The following is a 25,850-nucleotide window of genomic DNA, read 5'->3' on the forward strand; positions in this document are numbered from 1 at the left end:
ATTTAGAGAAGCAGAATCCTCTTCCTGAAGTAGTTTGTACAAACACAAGAAAGCTATTATCCTTTCCTGGGCCGCCTCCTCACCAAAATAACCTCAGGCCTCATGAATACCATTTTAAGCACAATCCAGGGAGCTGCCTTAGGCAAAACTTGGGTTTCTTTTTTTTAAGTGAGAAGCTAAATAAAAAGATGAGAGTTTACCTATCAAAAACATGCTGGGCTGTAGTATACTCGTTGGACCAGCTTGTAAATTAAGCTGAAAAATGCAGTCAATTTGAAACTTGGTAGAAATATAATCACATATGTGACTGCAATTTTAGAGAGGAGGCTTGAGAAGAAAAAAACTACTCGTGTGATCAGTTCCTTTGTCGAGTGGGATTAGGGGAGAGAGGAAAGAAATTTTCAGTTTTTAGTTTTATATACTTGTATATGATTCACAATGAGGGAATATTACTTTTATAGCCAGAGTCTAGGACAGAAGGAAATACAAAGGCCTGACCCTTCCTGAACCTAAACCTCACAGAGACCCACAAAGCTCTAGCTGTTCTGGGGACGCAGCCGAGCACCTCTCTGGCTACCTGAGAGCCCCATAACGCGCACATGTGCACGGAGAGCTTCTGAGGGTGCAGGTACTGAGGAGCCTGGAGGAGGAGGCACAAGGCCAGTGTGGCCTTCTGGGCCCTAGGATCTAGAGGCCAAGCACAGAAGCAGGCTCCAGCTGTTTGTGTAACAAAAAGAAAAAAGCCAAAGCGGCAAACAGATGGAACAACTGAGATAATTCTTGGAAGTGATTATTTGATTGAGATAAAAGCAGTCAGGCAGTTTTAAGACCAATCAATGTCAAATGTCTTAGGAGAGAGGGACGAAGAGCATTAGAAGGGAAATGGAAAGAGGCTGCAGGACAAAAATGGAGAAGCAAATCGCCCGAACCAAGTTGGGAGACAAGCAAACTGGCCATGTGGTTCTGACATCTGCCATATGGCAGTGGGGGGAAGACTCCGTCCCTTCAGATGTTGCTAATCCCCTTCTAGCACCCTGGAGCAGGACTGTCTGCTTCTCGAAGCACCGGGCCACTTCCCTGGCAGGTACACCAAATGTTTAAATTGAGGCATGTCGGCACGCTGAGGCTCCAGAATAAAGAAGTAGCCCCACGTGTCAGCTGGTTCGAGGCTGCTTGGCGGGAAGCATCAGAGCTGAAACAGTTTCTCATTCTTTGAGGATGCAGGCTCTCAGGTAGCTGGGATACAACCATTTTCTGCCCTAAATTAATATCAAATGAGGGGCGAGACTGTTCCTCTGGTTTATATTTCCTTGGTATAAAGCATGGGGCTTTCTGTCAGCAGAAGCCTCCCGGTGGGAGACCAACATGAAGTAGCAGGAAAGAGACACCAGCCCTGAGGGCAGGGGAGTTAGCCAAGAGAAAAATCAAAACACTTCTAGGATAACTGGTGTACACGACTGTTGACGGCTGTTACCTTGGGAGCACAAGCACTTAGCATCCATAATATTAGACACAACACAAAACCCCCAACCCAGTCATCAAAGAATCCTAGTTAGAAAGCATCTTCGAAGGTCTTCTGTTCTGACCTCCTACCCAGTGGGGTAGTTTGTCCCTCGCGTGGGGTGGAAAATCAGCCGCTTTCCTGGAATAGTTAATGATTATCAGATTGGTTGCTAAGTAAAAAAGAACCAAACTCCATGCCTTTCACATCCTGGAGCGGTTCGTATGCCAATCAAAGGCTATTGGTTTCATATCTTTTTCTATCTAGCTCAGCTCAACCAAGGAGACAGACTATGTTGGTTGGGTGCCATGTTGCCAGGTAACCAAGCCTTCTGGTAATCTCACCTGAACGCCCTCTCCCGTGAGAGCTGAGCAGGACTGGATCTGCCAGACGCGGTCGCGGATGGTGTGCAGGTTTAGTCCTTCTGCAATTTCAGAGGCAGGGGCTGCCGTGAGCAAATCCTGCTTGTTAGCAAAGATGAGCACTGGCACACAACTTAGCTTTTCTTCCTCCAGTAATTCAGCTAGTTCCTGGATCATTTCGGGAATGGATGGGAAGGGAAGGATGAAATCTATGATATTTAACCATGTACTTCCAACTAGAAAAACACAGAAGTGTTAAGCTGATCAACTAGCAACTTCTAAGGGCAATGGTTCTCAAACTTGAGCCTGGGGAAGAATTCCCTGGCAGATTCTTGGGCCTACCCCAGAGATGCTGAATTTGGAAAGTCTGAGGTAGGGCCAAGTAATCTGTGTTTCAACACACTCCACAAATGGCTCTGCCATGGATGCAGAGATCATACCCTCAGAAACATTGTTCAAAGGAGAACATATGTTGTGGACAGAGATTTAAAACTTACTCAAGGTTGGGATCTGCAAATGACTTTCAATGCATGCGCGCACACACAAATAGGACACACACATTTTACACTGAAAATAACAATGACTCTGGAGATTATAATGCTGCTTCATCAATCTGTACCTTCAAACCATGCATGCATGTGCAATGCATGTCATCAAACTCACACCCTAAAATAACCATCTTTAGTCTGTCTGGCCAAGTGTCTGATGTTCGGTTATTGCTTGGGGTCCTAGCTGTATGTTAATTCCGTCTGCAATCAGCATAGGAGATGGTGTGTATTTACTTATGGGGACCCACCTCTTCCCTACTCACATTTCTGCTGCTTGGGACACTTGAGCTGTCAAAGGGGACTGGGGGTTCAAGAGGCATATCATCCTACTAACACCCCTTACCTCTAAGCTCGTGTTTGGCATTGCTTCACCTGAGTGATGATACAGAAGTCATCGAGGTATGGAAAGGAGCTCTCAAACTAATTTTCAGGGAAAGGGGACATAAACATGGGGAAGGCCACCTGTGGCAGCTGAGGACACAGGCCAAGCCCCTGCACACCTCTCTAAAGAGGTCATTCTACTCTTTGCTTCTTATCAGTATACTCCATCTGGGTAAAATGGTGATGTCCACTGCTTCTCTCTTTAAAACCGTGTACGCAAATCTCACCGTGTAATCATGTTGACATGTACTGTGCGTGTGAAGCCATATTTGGGTTCAAAGTCTATCTCTTGGCTCGGGAACAAGGGCGGCTTAGTCTTGGCTTGCATATTTCCTCCCATCCCTTCAAATTTTTCAGAGATACCCTCGGATCAATTAAGCGGCTGTTGAAAATGTGCATAGAAATGACAAGTGAATTGTTCCTCTGGGTTCATTTCTAAGTGGCTTGGGAAGAAACCTGAACTTTTGAGCATGGTGGTAAATTCCATTTGCTTATATCTTGTTTATCTGACTAAAACTAAAAGGCTGTAATCAAAAAAATAGTTTAAAGGACTCTCAACTAATTTCCTTGAAGGGAACCTTTTATTTTTTATTTTTTGGCAACTGCTATTTTTGCTTGCTTGCCAGAACGACTTTTTTGTTTAAACTGCAAAGGTTAAACAAAAAATGCCTCCTTTGCTCTCATACACTTACAGGGTAGATTAATGAATACCTAGTTATTTGGAAAACATCTCAACAGAAGAATTATTTACCTGACCCGTCTCTTCAAATCTTTTTCTGTCTGCACTGTCAATTACATAGATCTGTAAAGTAAAAGGAGAAGGTTACTTTAATAAACAGAGAAGACAGGGCAGCTTCTGCAGAAGGAGCAGAGGATCCCCAAGCAGATTTCTCATTAGCACAACAAATGGAAACTGAGCTGAAAACTCTTACCTCATCCCTGGATGCAAAATACACTAATTGATTGATTGATGGATTGATTAAAGGGGGCTACCCAGAAAATATTTCCAGCAAAGCTCCAAAGTAGATGTCAGGAGAGCCAAGAAGCATAAAAATAGGAATATTTATTATGTATTCACTGAACATTCTTTTTTTTTTTTAATTTTTTTTTTAAAGATTTTATTTATTTATTTGACAGACAGAGATCACAAGTAGGAAGAGAGGCAGGCAGAGAGAGAGAGAAGAGGAAGCAGGCTCCCTGCAGAGCAGAGAGCCCGATGTGGGGCTCAATCCCAGGACCCTGGGATCATGACCTGAGCTGAAGGCAGAGGCTTTAACCCACTGAGCCACACAGGCGCCCCTGAACATTCTTTTTTAAATTTATTTTATTTTATTTTTTAAAGATTTTATTTATTTATTTGACAGACAGAGATCACAAGTAGGCAGAGAGGCAGGCAGAGAGAGAGAGAGGAGGAAGCAGGCTCCCCGTGGAGCAGAGAGTCCGATGCGGGGCTCAATCCCAGGACCCTGAGCTGAAGGCAGAGGCTTTAACCCACTGAGCCACCCAAGAGCCCCTCACTGAACATTCTTGCTCAGATTTACTCTATTAATTCTCGTTATGACTTTATGAGAGATTTCATTATTTTCCCATTTTATACATAAACATAAGCCAAAGAAATTAAGTATTATGCCCAAGTTATTTAAAAAAATTATTTTTTATTTGATAAAGAGAGACAGTGAGACAGGGAACACAAGCAGGGGGAGTGTGAAAGGGAGAAACAGGCTTCCCGCTAAGCAGGGAGCCCAATCCCAGGGATCCTGGGATCACCACCTAAGCTGAAGGCAGAGGCTTAACATACTAAGCCACCCAGGCGCCCCTCTGCCCAAGTTCTAATAAGACTGGGATTCACCCAGGCATCTGCGTGGGATTCAAACTCAGGCCTACCTGGGAGTAAAGTCCACAGGTGCTCTTGAGCACTGCTGTTCTGCTTCCCAAATTGTCGGGAAGGGATGGTGTCTCGAGGCACTTACAAATACTGTAGTCCTGGAGCATCAAGGCTCTGAAAGTACATTCTGAAGTATTAACTGTATGCTGACTTCAGGAGCCAAGGTAGGAGACTCCCTGATCTCCATTCCATTCCCACCTTCTCAGGCTTCCTGGGAAGTTAAGATCAAGTACTGGAAATAGCAAGGGCATAGGCTTTGCCAGAAGTAAGAGAAGTCTCAAGAGTCACCGTAAATTATAAATCCCAAGCTTTTTTTTCCCCATCCCTGAATTTTATTAATTGCATAAATAACATCCTATAATAACAATAAGGGAAATGAAGTAAGACCAAAGGAGAAAAATCGTCTATAGTTATAGAACTCAAACACATTAATCATTTTAATTTCTTGTGAAAGTTCCCTTCTAATTCTTCTTCGTAATTAAAAAAGAAAATTATAGATATAATTTTGTCAGCCTTTTAAAAAAATATTATTTATTTAAGTAATCTGTACCCCCATGTGGCACTCAAACTCATGACCCTGAGCCAGCCAGGTGCCCCTTGGAGGCCCCCCCCTTTTTTTCCATTGAACAACATATTAAATGTTTTCCCAGTTGCTACTCTTAAAAATTATCAAATTTGCAAACTTTCTTTAAAGAATTTAAAATTGCTATTAAACTAATGGTATTATGAAAATACTCTTTTAAAAGAGCATATTCACTTAAAAACAACACAAAACAGGATGCTTGGGAGGCTCAGTGGTTAAGCATCTGCCTTTGGCTCAGGTTGTGATCCCAGGATCCTGGGATAGAGTTCTGTATCAGGCTACTTGCTCAGTGGGGAGTCTGCTTCTCCCTCTGCCTACCTCTCCCTCTCTCTCTGACAAATAAAAATAAAGATCTTAAAAAAAAAAAAAAGAAATTGATGTTTGATATGACAAAACATAATTAGAGAAAAAGGAGGAGTAGAAAGGTGGTTTAATCACAGACAAGAAAGATCACCAAATACAAGAGTCCAAAGGTGAATGAGAAGACATTTTTAACTTAAAATTGCTAAATTACTTGCTACTTATTGCTTTGACAAGAAATTTCATGGAAACATTTTCATTAAAAGTTTTAGACGGAGGAGGCACCTGGCTGGCTCTATTGGGAGAGCATGTGACTCTTGATCTCAGGGTCATGATTCTGAGCCCCATGTTGGGGGTAGAATTTAGTTAAAAAAAAAAAAAAGATTAAAAAAGAGGATCTTCCTAAACTGCACATAAATTCTATCATTTAATATGTTTCTCACATAACTTGTATAAAATTTGAAAATGACTATACAATAATTCTAGGAGAGAGTCTGTAAAACAACAGCCCCATTTATTATAAGGGCCAAGTGAAAAAGTCAAGACAGAGACAAGCCAATCTCTGGTGATCCCACAAGTTTGTTTTTCTGCAGTGGCATTCTCTTCTTCCTGTCACCTGCCAAGCCAGTGCTGTCTAGTGTCTTCATGTTTTCACCCAAGGATCTGTTTTCTTCTGGTCAATAGCTGAGAATAAGGTTAACCCATCTTTTTTTTTTTTTTTTTTTTGTAATAGCTATTAATCTAGTGAAGTAAAAAAAATTTTTTTAGAAACTTTATCAAAAAATAAAGTATTAATGAAAACAAACAAACAAACTCTGGGGCACCTGGGTGGCTCAGTCGGTTAAGCATCTGCCTTCAGCTCAGGTCAGGATCCCAGGTCCTGGGATTGAGCCCCACATTTGGCCCCCTGTTCAGCAGGGAGTCTGCTTCTCCCTCCCCCTGCTCTTGTGCTCTTGCTCGATCATTCTCTCTCTCCTTCCCTCCCTCTCAAATAAATAAATAAAATCTTAAAAAAAAAAAAATCCACTCTGAAACTCTCAGGGAAAGTTAAACATTTCTAGTGTTTCTGACTGATCCTAAAACATGGACTGGGCACCTGGCTGGCTCAGTCGGTGGAGCCTGTGACTCTTGATCTCGGGGTTGTGAGTTCAAATCCAAAGATGGAGTGGAGATTACTTAAATCATAAAATATTTTTTAGAAATTATGGACTTTTGGGACACCTGGGTGGCTCAGAGGGTTAAGCCTCTGCCTTCGGCTCAGGTCATGATCTCAGGGTCCTGGGATGGAGCCCCACATCGGGCTCTCTGCTCAGCGGGGAGCCTGCTATCCCGCTCCCCTACTGCCTGCCTCTCTACCTACTTGTGATCTCTCTCTCTCTCTCTCTCTCTCTCTGTCAAATAAATAAATAAATAAAATCTTTTTTTTTTTTTTAAAGATTTTATTTATTTGACAGACAGAGATCACAAGTAGGCAGAGAGGCAGGCAGAGAGAGGGTGGGGGGAAGCAAGCTCCCCACAGAGCAGGGAGCCCAATGCGGGGCTCGATCCCAGAACCCTGGGACCACGACCCGAGCCGAAGGCAGAGGCCTCAACCCACTGAGCCACCCAGGTTCCCCAATAAATAAAATCTTTAAAAAAATTGTGGACTTTCAAAAATCAAGTTTCATAAAGCTATTCTAAAATGAAGTTATAATCCATGGCACTCAGAATGATGCTTTACCTAAGCAAAGCCAATTCATATCTTTCGTGGCAGTTGCTTTGAAATTTTTATTTGGTTGGGGGAGGAAGAGCTAGACAAGAGTATTTTTTCTTGAGGAAAGTTCAATCAACTGTAGATTATCCAGAGACTAGTTAGTCATCCAACCACGTGAGTGGAGGGTTCTTTGTTTCTCCTCTTGATTCTGGTCCTCCTCCCTCCTGCTGCCACCTTTTGGCCATTTTACTGCTCCTAAGTATTTCTCCCCAAGAGGGGTAGGCAGAGATAAAGAAGGATGACACTTACAAGTGGGCTTGATATGGCAGCTCCAGCAAAAGTCTAAGAGGAAGCTGAAAGTGACAAATGAGGTTTCTGGGTAACGTGGTTTTCAATTATTTGTGCTCTAGAAGTACTGAGGCTCAAGTGTGAGTGACATCACGGAAATCATACAAGAGATGCCTATTTGAGATCTACCTCACTTGGGTGTTCTACACTTCGGATATGGAAACGATGACATAGTTAATCTGTTTATATTATGTTGCATCTGAACACAAAACTGATAATAAAGTAAACAGAGTTTAGAAGTAATATGACCATATCTTGAAACACTTTGTATTTTTAATCTATCAAAAAGCTGTTATCTTCTGGTCTAAGAGAAATGGAAGACATTCTCTCCCCTCCCTTCTATGACACCTCAAGTTTTATTTCTTAGTCATTTCCTCCAAATTCTTAAAGCTGAAGTCGGCTGTCCTCAATATCGTCTTCCCTGAGAACGACTGGCACTTTTCGGAGTTGCCTCGACTCTTTCAAACCTCTAGAGAACCATTTAATGCTCAAAACTGGGGTTTGTCAATCTTTTTCTGTAAGGGGTCAGGTGGTAAGTATTTTATTTTTATTTATTTATTTATTTATTTTTTTTTAAAGATTTTATTTATTCATTTGACAGAGAAATCACAAGTAGATGGAGAGGCAGGCAGAGAGAGAGAGAGAAGGAAGCAGGCTCCCTGCCGAGCAGAGAGCCCGATGCGGGACTCGATCCCAGGACCCTGAGATCATGACCTGAGCCGAAGGCAGCGGCTTAACCCACTGAGCCACCCAGGCGCCCCTCGGTGGTAAGTATTTTAAGCTCTGTGGCCTATACCATCTCTTTCCTAACTATTGAACATTGCTGTTGCAGTCCAAAAGCAACCATAGAAAATCCATAAACAAGTGGACGTGGCTGTGTTCCAACCTTCTTTATTTATGGACTCTGAACTTTAAATTTCATAATATTTTCATGTGTCATGAAATCTGATTCTTTTGATCCCCCCCCCCACCACCACTTAAAAATGTGAAAGCCATTCTTAGCTCACAGGCTACATAATAATAGGAGGCAGGCTGGATCAGTTTGTCAACACCTGTTCTAAAGTGAGAATTTCTTGGGATTATTTTTTTCTGCCTGTGGGCGCCGCCAAGTAAGCATCTTTAAAGTCTCCCCTCCCACCGCTGTCATGTCTAAGTCAGAGTCTCCCAAAGAGCCTGGAGGGCTGTGGAGGCTCTTCATCGAAGGGCTGGGCTTCGAAACAACTGATGAGAGTCTGAGGAGCCATCCTGAGCCATGGGGAATGCTTACAGGCTGTGTGGTAATGAGATCCAAACACCAAGGGCTCTAGAGGCTTTGGGTTTGTCATGGAAGCCAAAGTGGAAGAAATGGATGCAGCCATGAACTTGAAGCCACATAAGGTGGATGGAAGAGTTATGGAACCAAACAGGGCTGTCTCAAGAGAAGATTCTCAAAGGCCTGGTGCCCACTTAAGTGTGAAAAAGATTTTTGTTGGTGGCATCAAATAAGACACTGGAGAACATCATCCAAGAGATTATTTTCAACAGTATGGAAAGCAGAAGTGACTGAAATCATGATTGAGGCAGTGGCAAGAAGAGAGGCTTTGCTTTTGTAATATTTGATGACCATAACTCTGTAGATAAAACTGTCATTCAAGGGGCGCCTGGGTGGCTCAGTGGTTTGGGCTGCTGCCTTTGGCTCGGGTCATGATCTCAGGGTCCTGGGATCGAGCCCCGCATCGGGCTCCCTGCTCCGCAGGAAGCCTGCTTCCCTCTCTCTCTCTCTCTGCCTGCCTCTCTGCCTACTTGTGATCTCCGTCTTTCAAATAAATAAATAAAATCTTTAAAAAAAAAAAAAAACTGTCATTCAAAAACATCGTAATGTGAATGGCCATGACTGTGAAGTAAGGAAAGCCCTGTCTAAGCAAGAGATGGTTAGTGCTTTATCCAGCCAAAGAGGCTGAAATGGTTCTGGAAACTACAGTGATGGTGATGGAGGGAGTTTTGGTGGGAATGACAAGTTTGGTCATGGAGGGAACTTCTGTGGGTGAGGTGGCGTTGGTAGCAGTCGAGGTGGTAGTGGCTATGGCGGCAGTGGGGACGGCTCTAAAAGATTTGGTAATAATTCATTGACAGTTATAACAATCAGTCCTCACGTTTTAGACTCACGAAAGGAGGAAATTTTGGAGGCAAAAGCTCTGGCCTCTACAGTGGTGGAGGCCAATACTTTGCCAAACCAGGAAACCAAGGTGACTGTGGCAGTTCCAGCAGCAGCAGTGGCTATGGCAGTGGCAGTGGGTTGTCACGACTGCCAGGAAACAAAGCTGAGCAGGAGAGGAGAGCCAGAGAAGTGACAGGGAAGCTACAGGTTACAACAGATTTGTGACCTCATCCAAGCACAGTGGTGGCAGGGCCTTGCTGCTACAAAGAAGACATGTTTTACTTATTTATTTTATTTTTATTTATTTATTTGACAGAGAGAGAGCACAAGCAGGGGGAGTGGCAGGCAGAGGGAGAGGGAGAAGCCTCCACAAAGCAGGGAGCCAGCTGTGGGGCTCGATCCTAGGACCTTGGGATCATGACCCGAGCCGAAGGCAAGACGCTTCACTGTCTGAGCCGCCCAGGAGTCCCTGAAGACGTGTTTTAGACAATACTCCTGTGCCTGGGCAAAAAACTCGAGGACTGTATTTGTGACTAATTGTATAACAGGTTATTTCAGTTTCTGTTCCACGGAAAGTATAAAGCATTCCAACAGAGGGTTTTAACGTAGATTTATTTTTTTGCATTCATGCTGTTGACTGCTCAATGTAATATCTGATCACCAGGCTCAATGTGTTTTTCCAAAAAAAAAAAAAAAGAAAGAATTTCTTTTTACACTCTAGAGATAAATGGAAAGAGTTAACCAGGTAACTAAATGTATCGAGCTTCAACCCTGCTCTTCTAGGCAGTGTGGAGACTAGGGTAATAGGTCTTTTCAACCAACAATGAAAGACTATTAAATACAGACAAACTAATATAATGCATCACCCACTGCCACTCCAAGCTGCTTCTAAAACTGGCAGACAGTGCTGAGCCACAAGGCCTTAGAATCTAACTCTGGGGATTCAGCTGCACCCCCAGACTTGTTTAATCTCAAATGGCTCCAGAAAATAATGAAAGGGTAACCTGGAATCCAAAACACTGTCTGGAACTGGCAGCCTAAGGTAGTGGGAAGAAATTCCTCTCAGGTAGCTCAGACCGACTTTTACTGGAGTGTCTGAAAATTCCTGGGCACTCTCAGCTAGTAAGAAATGTGGAGTCTGGGTCATACTACAACTACCTTGCATTCTCCCCTCAAGGTGTTAGGGCCTGTGATTTAAAAGTAGACCAGAAAGGTTGAGGCCTCCTTATTGAGCCTCATGGTCATTAATGTCTTTCTATATTCCTCTTATTTGGGTATTTCTTTCAAAGTACCTTAATTCAGCAGATGAACAGAATGAACTGTTACTTCTCTCAACCACCTGCTTTTCCCTAACTCTTGACTCAGAAAGCATGAGAAATCTATAGCCCAGCCCCACCAGTTTTATTGAGGTATAATCGGCATACAGCACTGTAGAAGGTGTATAGCGTAATGATTTGACTTCAATCTACAGTTTAATTAACTCACTTTAATTTTTGAAAAAAGATTTTATTTAATTATTTGTCAGAGAGATAGAGAGAGAGCACAAGCAGGGGAAGAGGCAGGCAGAGGGAGAAGCAGGTTCCCCGCTGAACAGGGAGCCTGATGCAGGGCTCCAGGACCCTGGGTCATGACCTGAATCAATATTTTTAGTATTTTATTTATTTATCTGAATGAGAGTGAGAGAGTTCATGAGCAGGGGGGAAGGGTAGAGGGAGAAGCAGACTCCCCACAGGACAGAAGCCTGATGTGGGACTCGATCCCAACACCCCGGGATCATGACCTGAGCTGAAGGCAGATGCTTAACCAAGCCGCCCAGGTGTTTCCCCCTTCACTTCAATTTTTAAGCAGTTTTTATTTACAGAATAACTGGATAGACAGCACAGAGAGTTCTGTACATCTACCTCCCCCAGTAACCTCTTGCTTTAGTGTGGTACACTTCTCCTCACAATTCATGAACCAATAGTGATACATCCAGTTCATTCTTTGTATTTTAAATTACGGATTTTTTAAAAAAAGATTTTATTTATTTGACAGATCACAAGTAGGCAGAGAGGCAGGCAGAGAGAGAGGCCTGCCGAGCAGAGAGGCCAATGTGGGGCTCAGTCCCAGGACTCTGAGATCATGACCTGAGCTGAAGGCAGAGCTTCACCCACTAAGCCATCCAGGTGCCCCTAAACTATGGATTTTGACTGATCTGTACTAACACGTATGCACCTTATGGTTTCATTCAGAATAGTTTCGTCACTCTAAAAGCCCTCTGAATGTCGCCTATTCATCCATCCGTCCACTCTCCCCTAGAGTTCTGGCAACCACTAACTTTTGACTTGTAGAGATTTTTTTTTTAAATTTAAATTTTATTTATTTATTTGACAGAGAGAGTGAGAGAACACAAGCAGGGGGAACAGAGGGGGAGGGAGAAGCAGACCCCCTGCTGAGCAGGGAGCCCCATGCAGGACTTGATCCCAAGACCTTGGGATCATGACCAGAGCCAAAAGCAGAGGCTTAACCATCTGAGCCACCCAGGTGCCTGAGATTTTTACCGATTTCTATAGTTTGCCTTTTAAAAAATGGCTTATAGTTGGAAAAAGAAAGGATATATCCTTTTTCAGACTGACTTTCACTTAGTAATATGCATTTAAGTTTCCTCCATGTTTTTTTGTGACTTGAGATCCCCTTAAAAATTTTTTTTTCATTTCTTTTTATCAAGAAATAATATGCTATTATATAGATGTACTACAGTTTGTTTATTCATTTGCCTACTGTAAGACATCTCAGTCGCTTCCAATTTTTTATAATTCTGAATAAAGCTGCTATAAGCATTCACACGCAGGATTTTGTGTGGATATAAGTTTTCATCTAATTGGGTAGATTAGAGTGATTGCTGGATCACACAGTTTAGTAAGATTATAGTTAGTTTTGTAAGAAACTGCACACTGTCTTCCAAAGTAGTTGTACGATTCTGCATTTCCACGGGCAATGAATAGAAGTTCCTGTTGCTCTTCTTCCTTGTCAGCATTTGATATTATCAGTTTTTTGGATTTTAGCCATTCTGGTATGTATGCAGTGGCATTTCATTGTTTTTCAGTTCCCTAAGATGTTGATTACCTTTAAATAAGCTTATCTGTGTATCTTCATTGGTGAGGTGTCTTTTGTCCCCTTTTTGTTTTTTTTTTTTGTTTTCTCACTATTGATTTTTATGAGTTTTAAGAGGTGTGTGTGTTGTGTGTGTATTTTAGGGGAAGAGGGGCAAAAGGAGAGGGAGAGAGAATCTTAAGCAGGCTCCATGTTCAGTGTGGAGACTGACGGGCTTGATCTCACAACCTTGAGATCATGACCTGAGCCAAAATCAAGAATCAGATACTTAACCAACTGAGCCACCCAGGTGCCCCTCTTTGTATATTTTAGATACAAGTACTTTATCCCATGTGTGTTTTGCAAATATTTTCTTATTTGCAAATATCTCTTATTCAAATATTGGCTTATCTCTTAATTTTCTGAATAGTGTCTTTCTCAGAGCAGAAGTTTTAAATTCTAACACAGTATATCTTACACATTTTTGTCCATTTCATTTGGCATGTTTTCAAGCACTGGAGATACAAAAGTTGAAACAAAACAAAACAAAGACAACAAAGTCCCTGTCTTTGTAGACATTACATTCTGGGGGAGGAGGGTAACAAAAAAAACCATTTCTGATGGTGATGAGTACCAATAGATCTGATCAAAGAAAAGAAAAAAGAAGCAGAGAAAAATGACAGTGCCAGAAGGGTAGGGATAGGAGTCACAATTTTAAATACAGTAATCAGAGAAGGTCTCAGTGGTAAAGTGACATGTGAGCAGAGCCTTGAAGGAGGTGAGGGAATAAGCCATGAGGATATCTAAGGGAAAAGCATCCTAGCACTGCAAATAGCAATGACCAAGGCCCTGAGGTGGGACTAGGCCAGTGCTGTAGGAACAGCAAGCAGGTCAGTGTGGCTGGCACCAAATTAAAGAGGGGAATGAGAAGACAGGTAAGACAAGCCAGAAGGCAGGGGGCCGGTGTAAGAACTTTGGCTTTATTCTGAGATGAGAAACTTCTGTGTTAATGGGGTCACTATAGATATAGCACTGAGAAGAGACGTTAGGGAGGAAAGGCAAAAGCAAGGAGACCAGACAGGATGACACTGCAAAAATCAACGCACAGTAGCAGTGGGTGGGAAAGAAGTGGTCAGATTCTAGAACTATTCTAAAGGTAGAACTGACAAGATTGGCTGATAGGTCAGAGATGGGGAGCGAGAAGAAAAGGATGACTCCAAAGCTTTTGGATGAATGCAACTGTCATTTACTGAGAAGAAGTTAGAAGAAGCAGGTCTGGCGAAGGGTGGATGAAGATAGGAATTTGGTTCTGGACATGCTGAGGATGACGGGACTTACTAGCTGCTGAAATGGAGATGTCAAATAGGCAGCTAGCTATATATGAAATGAGGTTCAGGGGAGAGTTTCCAGTTGGAGATAACGGGGTGGGATTCACCAGCATTTAAGTGGTAATCAATGCCTTGAAATTGGATGAGGTCACTTAAGCCACAACTTAGAGAAGAAAAGCACGGGCCTGAACTCTGGAGCACTCCAACATCTGGAGGGACACAAGGGGGAAAATAGCAATGGAGACTGAGAAAGAGTAGCCAGTGAGATAAGAGGAAAATCCAAGATAGAATGGTATTCTGGAGGGACACCTGGGTGGCTCAGTTGGTTAAGCAGCTGCCTTCGGCTCAGGTCATGATCCCAGTGTCCTGGGATCGAGTCCCACCTCGGGCTCCTTGCTTGGCAGGGAGCCTGCTTCTCCCTCTGCCTCTGTCTGCCATTCTGTCTGCCTGTGCTCGCTCGCTCTCCCTCTCTCTCTGATAAATAAAATCTTAAAAAAAAAAAAAAGAATGGTATTCTGGAAAACAGGGGAAGATAATGTGTCAATGACCGCAACACTGACTTCCTTAACTGCATGGCTAAGTCAAGTAAGAGGACGATGGAAAACCTTAGCAATCCGGAATTCTTCATGGGTCTGAATGGACGGTTCAAGAGAGAACAGGAGGAGGAAATGAAGACAGAGAGCTCAGAAAATTCAGAGTTTTGTTTTAAAAAGAAACTGAGGACTAGGACTGTATCTGGATGGGATATCTAGCCAGGAAAAGAGCTTCTTGTTTTTAAACAAGAAAAACCACAGGCTATGTGCATGCCCATAGAATGATCCAGTAGAAAGACACATAGGAAGCAAAAGAAGAGAGTGAAGTTATTTGAAATGCAAGATGGTTTCTATTGGTAATGAAGGCACCAATATGGCTGACTTTACGGCAGTTCCTTGTCTGTGGGCAGAATTGTAGTAAATGCAAACTTTCCAGTAGAGTTTAATGAAAATAATATGCAGTGCTTCCCCCCCCCCTAAGTTCATGAGACCCCCTGGTTTTAGGCCATGATCATGACACAAAGTACATAAGGTAGGGTGGATGAACTGAGAGGCTCACGTATTGGAGAAATGGAGTACGAGGATAGGTGAAATCTCCAAGAATTCCGAAACAGTAGTTGTCCAGAAAGTGACAGTGGGCTGGGAGCTAAGATCTCGGGCCCTTCCTGAACGAATGCTGTCTGAGCCAGAGAATCAGTCCCCCATGAACAGGGCAGCTGCTTCTACTTCTGGACAGTGACAATGATAGGAGACTTCTTATGCTGAGTTAAACTCTGCCACCTAATACTCCCCAGACTGCCTCATTCCGTCCTCTAGAACTATTCATGACGAGGCACAACTCTCTGACTTAGCATAGCTCTTGAAGCAACTGAAAACTGTTCCAAGTTTCTTTTCTGGGAAGAACATCTGTCTTTCAACCATTCCTTATGCATCATTATCTCCAGGACCTCCACCATCTTGCTTGCCTCTTCGGGATACTCTTACTGATTTCCTTGGGACGGTGAAATCAGTGGCACTATCTTCTGATTTACCTTTTGATGTTCAAATAACTGTGGTAATTAATACTTTATTTTGTCAAGGTGAGTGCAGGCACAAGGCTGTACTTAGCAAAAGCAAAACTCACATACAAATTATACAAAGATGTTTCTCTCTCACAATCTGTAGTCTCCTGCTAGCCCTAAATTCATAGTGACTCATGTTAAGCAGTGGAATTACTGACAAGAAAGAACATTACAGTGTTAATATTCCTCACACACTGTAGAAAAGACTATGAATTAGTACATCAGAAGGAGTACTTACGAGAATATCAGTATTTTCAAAATAATTTCTCCAGTATGGTCTGATTTTTCTCTGTCCACCAATGTCCCATACATTCAGTTTAAAACCTTGTGATTGTACACTTTTGATGTTAAATCCCTGAAACAGAGGCAAAAACACCAAGCTTTATTAAGTTTTGAGATAATACTTTTTTAAAAGATTTTATTTATTTATTTGACAGATCACAGGTAGGCAGTGGGGGGGTGGTTGGTGGGAAGCAGGCTCCCACTTAGTAGAGAGCCTGATGCAGGGCTCAATCTCAGGACCCTGAGATCATGACCTGAACCGAAGGCAGAGGTTTAACCCACTGAGCCACTCAGGCATCCCTGAGGTCATAGTTCTGACAAAGTTATATTTTACAGCTATGTTATTTATTAGTTGTGAGATACTCTGCCAAATGTGATACTGGCAATACTGAAAATAGTCTGTTATGATAGGAAAGAAAGAAATGTGTTTCTACACACTTACTATATTTGGGTTTAGAGTCAATATTAATGTCATGGCTAACATGACACCTTCTGAAATAAGTGTACACACATGCACACACACACACGTGTGCACACATACACACCCGAGGACAACTTGGAATGAGAATAGTTCTGATAATCAACACTAACAGATTATTACATTTAATTAACAAAACAGAAGCTGAATCTGAAGACTCCTAAATAGAACAGAATAAATTCCAAATTTAAAAAGAAGCAAGAGCTACAATCTGGAAGATAGGATTCTTTAAGAAATTTCTTCGTATGGGTTAATCAGGAAAAGGAGGGAGCTGAAGTCACAATGCTATGGGAGAAGCCGATTTGTAACTGGGCTCTTAGCCCCACGAGGAAGGGATGGCCTGCGGGAACAGCATGTTCAAACTCTGAAGTGGGGCCCTCAGTTATAGGAAGTGATGCAAATAAACAAGCAGGCACTGGCCACTGTTCTTTCATAAGCATTTCTGATGAACTTGAAAGTATTCATTTTCAGGACAGTGACTCAAGGTGGAACTCTGAGAAAGGTGAGCAAATCAGGGGCAGGTGGAACTGTGAGCTGGGAGTTGGTGTGGAGAGAAACAAATTAACAAGACCTCTGGGGTTTGGAGAGAAGGCATTTCACGAGCCGTAATTAAAAAATAAATCTTTTTCTGAGAAGGATATAGTGAAATCAGGACTTGAAAAATCCAATCAACAGCTTGCTACCACAGAAGTGACATTTCATCCAGGATAACTGGAGTGAAGTGGGCCTGGGGCTGCCCCATCTGGCAGCCAGCCAGTACTACTCGCCTCGTGCAGAAGGATAAGGCACAGTGTGACGGCGCAGGAACACTGCCACCCAATTGCCACTGAGGATAAACAGACTATAGGGGATACCTGGGGACGATGCTGACTCCAGTGCCTGTAAGATGCCGACGACTGAACAAATTAGAAGTTGAAGAACTCTAACGGGAAGTGGCTTCAGCTTATTTTGTAAAAGGCAGCTTCATTCTGACTCGTTGACAAAACCACTTTTGTGTGCTTAAAAATTCTACACTTAACTACAATATTAAATGTCAAAGCCAATAATGTCAAATCTAGAATGAAGGAGGAGATGAGTAAGAGTAACTCCTGGAATTTGACCAAATGTGTCAACTGCCTTAAAATTCTTGCAGTCATCCAAAAAAATTCTGTAAGTCATCAATAGAAAAAAAATTCTATTAAGTCATCAGACCGACAAATCTAAGAAATTATTCGAAGGAAGTAATAATGGGTGCGAGCATTTAGAGATGGGTATTACATAAGTATTTACATACATTAACAATGTAAAAAGATGTTCAGGATATATTATTCAGTGAAAATGATAATATGGTATATTCTTTATGAGTCATTTTTATTTTACTTTTTTATTTTGTTACGATTTTATTTATTGACTTGACAGAGACAAGTGAGAGAGGAAACACGAGCAGGGGGAGTGGGAGAGGGAAAACAGGCTTTCCGCAGAGAAGGGAGCCTGATGCAGGGCTAGATCCCAGGACCCCAGGATCATGACCTGAGCTGAAGGCAGACGCTTGACTACTGAGTCATCCAAGTGCCCCTATTTTACTTTTTTAGAAAAGATTTTATTCATTTATTTTTTAAAAAGATGTATTTATTTATTTATTTATTTGACAGGCAGAGATCACAAGTAGGCAGAGAGGCAGCCAGAGGTGGGCAGGGGGAAGCAGGTTCCCTGCTGAACGGAGAGCCCAATGTGGGGCTCGATCCCAGGACTCTAGAATCATGACCTGAGCTGAAGGCAGAGGCTTTAACCCACTGAGCCACCCAGGTGCCCCAAGATTTTATTTATTTGAGAGAGAGAGAGAAAGCAGAGTGAGGGAGAGCATGAGGGAGAGGGGCAAGAGGAGAGGGAGAAGCAGGCTCCCCACTGAGCAGGGAGCTGGAAGTGGGGCTTGATCCCAGCACCCTGGGATCATGCCCTGAGCTGAAGGCAGACTATGAACACACTAAGCTACCCAGGCACCTGTCATTTTTATTTTTTATTTTAAATATACCCATCATAGGGGCACCTGGCTAAGTCAGTCAGTAGAGCACGCGACTCTTGATCTCAGGGTTTTGAGCCCCATGTCAGGTGTAGAGATTAAATAAAATAGTCTTTTAGGGGCACCTGGGTGGCTCAGTTGGCTGGGCATCTGACTCTTGGTTTTGGCTGGGGTCATGATCTCAGGTGCTTGAGATCCAACCACATGGGCCTCCATGCTCAATGCAGAGTCTGCTTAAGATTCTTTCCCCTCCCTCTCTGTCTGCTCATGCTCTCTGTAAAATAAATAAAATCTTTAAAAAAGAAAATAAAATCTTTAAATATACCCACCACATACATGCATAGAAAAAAAGGATCTATTTTTTTTTTTAAAGATTTTATTTATTTGAGAGAGGGAGCACAAGAGCTAGACAGAGAGGGCATATGTACACAGAGAGAGAGGGAGAGCGAGGAACAGACTCCCCACTGAGGACGGAGCCTGATGGGGGGCTCAATGAGCCAAAGGCAGAAACCCAACCTACTGAGGCACCCAGGTGCTCCTACTTCTTCTAATATAAAACAAAACACAATGAAAGCTTGTTTTTCTAAAATTTTTTTAAAGATTTTATTTTTAAGTAATCTGTACACCTAATGTGGGGCTCAAACTCACAACCCTGAGATCAAGAGTCCCATGTTTTGCCGACTGAGTCAGCCAGGCACCCTGAAGGCTTGTTTTTACAGAATAAATATGGGGGCACCTGAGTGGCTCAGTTGGTTGGTTAAGCAGCCATTTATCTCTTGATCTCAGCTCAGGTCTTGACCTCAGGGTCATGAGTTTAAGCCCCTTGTTGGGTTCACACTGAGTGTAGAGCCTACTTAAAAATAACTAGAAAAAGGGGTGCCTGGGTGGCTCAGTCAATGGTTAAGCATTGGACTCTTGATTTTGGCTCAGGTCCTGATGTCAGGGTTATGAGATCCAGCGTCCTATTGGACTCTGTGCTCAGTGGGGAGTTTGAGCTTCTCGCCCTCTCCCTCCACCCAGCCTGCACACATGCTTGCTCGCTCTCTCTCAAATAAATTAAAAAAAAAAAAAAAGAAAGAGGGGCGCCGGGGCCTTCTGTTCAGGTCATGATATCAGCGTCCTCGGATCGAGCCCTGCATCAGGATCTCTGCTCAGCAGGGAGCCTGCTTCCCCCTCCCATCTCTGCCTGCCTCTTTGCCTACTTGTGATCTCTTTCTCTCTGTCGAATAAATAAATAAAATCTTTTAAAAAAAGAATAAATACGAAAACTTGACATCATATAATAACAAGGTCACCTATACCATACCAAATAAAGCCTGAAAGTTAGAATTGGAACTTTGAGTCCATTACCTAAGAGTTCATTTCCATGTTCACAGTGCTGGATGCCCTCATTTTACTGGTACTCTTAAGAGATACAGCCTACTGCTAATACTCAATTAAAAAGAAAAAAACCCTAGACTTTTCTTTTTCTGGCAGAAATCCTGACACAGTAATATGTGTTTTTAGCCCTTCCAGGCTAGACTACTGTAATTTGCTCCTCTTTAGGCTATACATTAAATTTGCTCAGAAGCTGTAAAATTGCTCATTTGGTAGCAATTGAAATGACTTTTCTGCAAAAAGTTGCAGATCAGTAAGACTCACAAGCTGTGAAGTACACACACCAGCACAGCCATTCAAACCTGACACCAAACTCATATCACAGTATAGTGGTGGAAAATGCTTTAAAAAACTCTGCTTTTGCTAAAACCTCTAATGCTCAAACACTTTAAAGTGACTAAGACCAACCGGGCTGTCCTCTAGTTAGGAAACCCACAGGTTGGTCAAAGGTCAAGCTTTCTCAGGCTTTCCTACTGGGAAGGAGGTCTAAAGAAGGAGGGTTGGTTCCACTTAGATTTGTCTTTCAACTTCCACACTGCCAGCACCGCTGTTGCCTTCTCCTTTGTATTTTGTTAATTAGCCCTAGCCAAGAGACTGGATTAAAAAATATATGTGATTTTTAAATTAAAAAGTCATATATATTTGTATTTATTAAGTCTGAAAAATATACACTAAAATATTAACAGTTTTTCTCATAGTACTCTGGTTTTTTCTTTTATATTCTCTCTGTATTTTCTTTTTTAAGATTTTATTTACTTACTTGAGAGAGCGAGTACACACAAGCAAGGGACATGGGGGTGGGCAGTGGGAGAGAAAGAAGCAGGCTCCCCACTGAGCATGGAGCCCAACGTGGGGCTTGATCCCAGGACTCTGAGATGATGACCTGAGTCAAAGGCAGATGCTTAACGGACTGAGCCACCCAGGTGCCCCTTCTCTGTATTTTCTGCACATATTAATTTCATTATGAGAAGATTAAGCTATTTTTTTTTTCAAAGTAATCACTTAGAGCTGAGGGAATTAATTGTCTTGAATATATATATACGCTTATTTTTTAAAATTTTATTTGAGTTGGGAGAGAGAGAGAGAGACAGCATGAGTGGGGTGAAGGGCAGAGGGAGAAGCAGAGTCCCTGCTGAGCAAGAGCCCGATGAGGGGCTTGATGCTGGGAGTCCAGGATCATGATCTGAGCCCAAGCCAGACGCTTAACCAGCTGAGCCACCTAGGCGCCCCTATACATGCTTATTTTAAAAGATTTATTTAAGAATTGGTAAAATAGGGGTACCTGGGTGGCTCAGTGGTTAAAGCCTCTGCTTTCAGCTAAGGTCATGATCCCAGAGTCCTGGGATCGAGTCCCACATCAGGCTCTCTGCTCAGCAGGGAGCCTGCTCCCCCCACCCCGCCTGCCTCCCTGCCTACTTGTGATCTCTGACTGTCAAATAAATAAAATCTTAAAAAAAAAAAAAAAGAATTGGTAAAATATACATAACATAAAATTTACCATTTTAACCATTTTTAAGAGTAGCGTTCAGTAGTACTAAGTGCATTTACACTGTTGAGCAATCATCCAGCAGCCATCCACAGAAACTTTTCCATCTTACAACTGACTCTCTGTGCCCATTAAGCACAGACCTCTCCAATCCCCTCTGTCTCCAGCCCCCTTTTCTACCTCTGTCTCTATGAATTTGACTACTCTAAGTACCTCATAGCTACGGAATCTCTTGATTTCTTTTTGAAATCTTAGGTGATTTTTAAATTGTATAGACTTTTCTCAGTAGCAAAACTTGAGGGTGGACAGAACTGTATTTCCCATTTTGGCTTCCATATTGCTATGATCACTTTCCATATGTCACATAAGCACCTGGGGCCAGGGCAGCGCTTACCTGTGTAGGTGTAATGTGGCTAATGTCTTCAGATGCAAGCTGCTTCAGAAGAGTGGTCTTGCCAGCATTATCCAAGCCCAGGAGAAGGATCCTCACCTCCTGGTCTGGTGCACTTTTCAATTTGCGCAAAATTGAGAGCAAGCCCTTAAACAACCGTGAAGAAGAGAGATTACTTTTGGGGCACTGACTTTGACATTAGTAGATACCAGATTATCTTCTTGAGAATATCTCCTTGAAAAAGGTTCTTGGTTGTGGAGAGCTCACAGTATTACTTTCCTGCTCAATGTCATTTATTCCATTTGCTTCCTCCTCCTAAGTTTTGGCAGAAGTACTTCAGCAAATTTAGCAACTCAATAAATAGCATGGCTTATTCCTGTTCCTCCTATTAATCTAGTTTAGCAGTCACCCCCAATCTTCTGGGAGTGTGAACTACAATTCATATTCCTAAAGCCTTTCATACACACTTAGAGTAGAGCACACATCCTATCAGACTATAGGTAATTGATTCTTGTATTTTTCTCCTACGGTGTATTCACTCCTAGACTGAAGTTATAGCTTTGGTCTCTCACCATGCCTAGCACTTATTAGACGGACATTAGATAATAACTGTTGAATTTAATACAGTTATCACCCAAGTAAGTGCAAGATTTTACAGTGCTACACACATACACACACAAAATACAAAAAAAGTTTTAAAAAATTGTTTCACTTTATTTCAGTTTACATTTAAGATTTCAGCATTAAAAATACTCTATCATGATCTAAGAAAAGCCCAATGCATGGTATAAATTATGTTTTTCAGATGAAGAATCTGCTACAACAGAGAGGTTAGAACATTGCCAAAGTCAGTCATGAAGAATAAAAACCATCACAATTTAACCAGGGTATTTTTGACTAGTAATTTAAAACAATATTTGTTTCTTGTTTTTATTATTTTTTAATGGCTAGAAATAAACCACTTTGCTTTTTAGCTACAAACATAAGAAAAATCGTGTAAGATAGTTATTTGTTCTGTCTTGCAGCTGACAGTCTTGTTCCAATGAGTTACAACAAGAATCAAAGAATTCCAGAGTTTAAAGGGCATATAATCTAATCTCCCAGCCCAAGCAGAAATTCCTTCAAGCTGAGTCTTAGAATTATATAAAATGGTTATATTTTTTTATTGTTATTGCACCAGGCAATAATTCAAACCAGCCTGTTCACTAAGATCAAATAACCATTCTGTGAAATAATTCTCAACAACTGAGTCTTTGGACAATGATATGCAAATACGCATAATTATTAAGAATTCCTTTCTGCCTCAGAGATTCTTTGTTTACCACTCCCAGTATTCCGTATTTGCACCGACTTGCAAAGGATTACATTAACCTCTCTGTGCCTCAATTTTTTCCACAATAAGATGGAAGATTTAGCTTAAGACAGAAAGACAAATTCTATACCAAAAGATTTAGGCAAGAGTGATTGATTTCAAACAAACCAAAAGATAGGCAGTTCTTTTTTTTTATTTTTTATTTTTTTTGGCACGACATTTTTCTCTTGTTTTTATCTTATCTGGCCTTGAATACTCTTGACACCATTCCTTTTTTAAACCTTATTTATGAGAAGTCTCCCTGGCTTCTATTAGCTACATTGCAATCATTCATTTATAATACCACCTTTCAGAGCAGTTAAAATTAGAATTCTGAGATCCTCAGGGGACTGGTAATATAAAAAGGCTAGAACAGGGAAACACATTGTACTACTCATCCTGAGTTCTTGATTAGATGTCCTCATTACCTCTTCCAATAAAATTATAAAATAACCAAAATTTATCACATCAGTACATGAAACGACAGTACAGGTAAAATTCTCATGTATTATCTGCAAGTGCAGAAATCAGGAAAGCTGTTTCTATAAAACATTTTCAAGGTTCAAAATGAACGTTTTAGGTTTTTCCTCACGTCTCCTCTTTTAAAACAAATCTGTAAATAAAAATACTGCTTTCTGCAGACTGAGACTTTTTATACACTCATTATATTTGAAAATTGAACAACGAAGAGAAAGTAATTTCTATTCATCTTAAAAGGAGAGAAGCAGGGATGCCTGGGTGGCTCAGTTGGTTAAGCAGCTGCCTTTGGCTCGGCTCGGGTCATGATCCCAGCGTCCTGGGACCGAGTCCCGCATTGGGCTCCTTGCTCAGCGGGGAGCCTGCTTCTCCCTCTGCCTCTGCCTGCCATTCTGTCTACCGGTGCTCATTCTCTCCCCCCCCCTCTCTCTGATAAATAAATAAAATCTTAAAAAAAAAAAAAAAAAGGAGAGAAGCAAAGCACAGAAGAGAAAACCATTCTAGCTATACCTGGACTTTATTACCCTAAAGGTATCAAAAAATGATACTTATATTGGGGTGTCTGGGTGGCTCAGTGGGTTAAAGCCTCTGCCTTCGGCTCAGGTCACGATCTCATGGTCCTGGGATGGAGCCCCGCATGGAGCCCCACATCTTAAATTCATCTTTCTTACATGCATAATCAAACCCCGCATTGAGGCCCTCATCCAGCTGCATGGAGCCCCGCATCGGGTGCTCTCCTCAGCAGGGAGCCTGCTTCCCTTCCTCTCTCTCTCTCTCTGCCTGCTTATGATTTCTGTGAAATAAATATATAAAATCTTTTAAAAAATGATACTTATACATTTCTAATAAGTGATTTTCCTTATCAGGAAACAATGATTTCATATGGTTTACCTTTAAGTGAAATTACAGAGAAATGAAAAGTTCAGCTACTATTTTCTTCTATCAAAATGATAAATGGCATGTGAAGCATGGTCTAGGGAAGACAGATGCAAATACAGTACAGCATCATATTAACCCAACTACCGAGGACAGGGGATCACAGGATTATCGGGGTTTGCTAAATAGGGAAGAGGATATTTATAGATATCAGAGTTCTGCCTGAAAGGTACAAAGTAAGCTGATTTAAGAGGCTGGAGGAAAGAGAACAGAGTAAGTCTATGTTTCTAAACATAAGAGTCCATACTTTATTTTAAATGTCAAATGAAGGGAGATAGCCATTAGAAGTTAATTTTATTATGGGGCTGAATTTTGCAGTATAAATACAAGGAAACAAATTTTTAAAGTGCATTTTTGGTTCAAATACCCAGTCATTCATTCCCTCATTCACATTAAATATCCACAATGTGCCCCAAGTACAACAGTGAGCAACCCAGACATGATTTCTGTGTAGGATTTGCACTCCTTTGACATTAAAGGCGATTTAAGAAATCAGAGCTTTAGTTAATTGTATAAAGTTTATCATCAGCATGTGTGCATATAAGTTATCTGCACCCTGGTGGACAGAAGTGGTCTGACTCAGTCATAAAAAATCTAAACAAACTTTCTACAGGCAAATTATGAATAGATGTGCTATTGACTACAGATATTTTACCTGCCTCCAAATCAGCTTCAATTCAACTACTGGCAGAGGCAAGGTGCCCTGACCTGAAATGATACAAACTAGGTCATTAGGAGAAACTGGGGTGGTGGAGGGTGAGAGAGGAATGTGATGGTGGATGGAAAGTGCATGTGGCCTTGAGGAGCAGTTAGAATTTAAATATTAAGTAATCCGACTGTCAAGAACATGCACTCCCCATAACTAGCTTAAATGGAACTGACTTCCATGTATCTTTACCTCTTTAACAAAAAAATTATGCTGCTAAGGGAGCCCTTATTAACTTCAGGAACTCCTACAGTTTTGATAGGGAGAACCTCACCCAAGGTTGTTCTTTCTCCTCATCTCTCTATTGAATAAATACAATGTTTCCTGAGGGGGGCAACACATGGGCATTTCCTCAGGAAGAGTGGGCTCCCACCTCACCAGAGTCCTAATTAAAAACATTGGGGGCAAACAAACAAACAAACAAACAAACATTGGGGGCTGGGAGGTGCCTGGCGGGCTGAGTGACTCTTGATCTCTGGTTCATGAGTTCAAGCCCCACGCTGTGGGTAGAGATTACTTAAAAAACAAAAACAAAAACAAAAACATTATGGGTTTTCGAATTTCATACACTTAAATTCATCTTTCTTACATGCATAACCGTTGGCACCTAGAAAACGGGAACCAGGAACAATATT

The 25,850-nt window shown here is 41.8% G+C and overlaps 3 protein-coding genes across 3 annotated transcripts in view; 1 reads left to right on the plus strand and 2 right to left on the minus strand.

Moving 5' to 3' along the window:
* LOC309860384 (uncharacterized protein C10orf95 homolog) overlaps window positions 1-25,850 on the minus strand; it is a gene marked incomplete at its 3' end in the record, with an annotated part of 370,467 nt that overhangs the window by 201,969 nt on the left and 142,648 nt on the right. The gene's annotated exons all lie outside the window — the stretch shown is intronic.
* The window catches only part of ARL3 (ARF like GTPase 3), a 35,707-nt gene that overhangs the window by 7,191 nt on the left and 2,666 nt on the right, over window positions 1-25,850 (minus strand). The window contains exons 2-5 of the mRNA XM_082722516.1: window positions 21,749-21,892; window positions 15,971-16,087; window positions 3,544-3,594; window positions 1,846-2,031 (exon numbers count right to left, since the gene is read on the minus strand). Coding sequence (XP_082578642.1) covers window positions 1,846-2,031; window positions 3,544-3,594; window positions 15,971-16,087; window positions 21,749-21,892 — 498 coding nt within the window. The remainder of the gene's footprint in view (window positions 1-1,845; window positions 2,032-3,543; window positions 3,595-15,970; window positions 16,088-21,748; window positions 21,893-25,850) is intronic.
* The window catches only part of SFXN2 (sideroflexin 2), a 58,665-nt gene that overhangs the window by 4,836 nt on the left and 27,979 nt on the right, over window positions 1-25,850 (plus strand). The gene's annotated exons all lie outside the window — the stretch shown is intronic.

The sequence above is a fragment of the Mustela nivalis genome (genome assembly GCF_964662115.1).
Source record: "Mustela nivalis genome assembly, chromosome: 2".
Lineage (NCBI taxonomy): Eukaryota > Metazoa > Chordata > Mammalia > Carnivora > Mustelidae > Mustela > Mustela nivalis.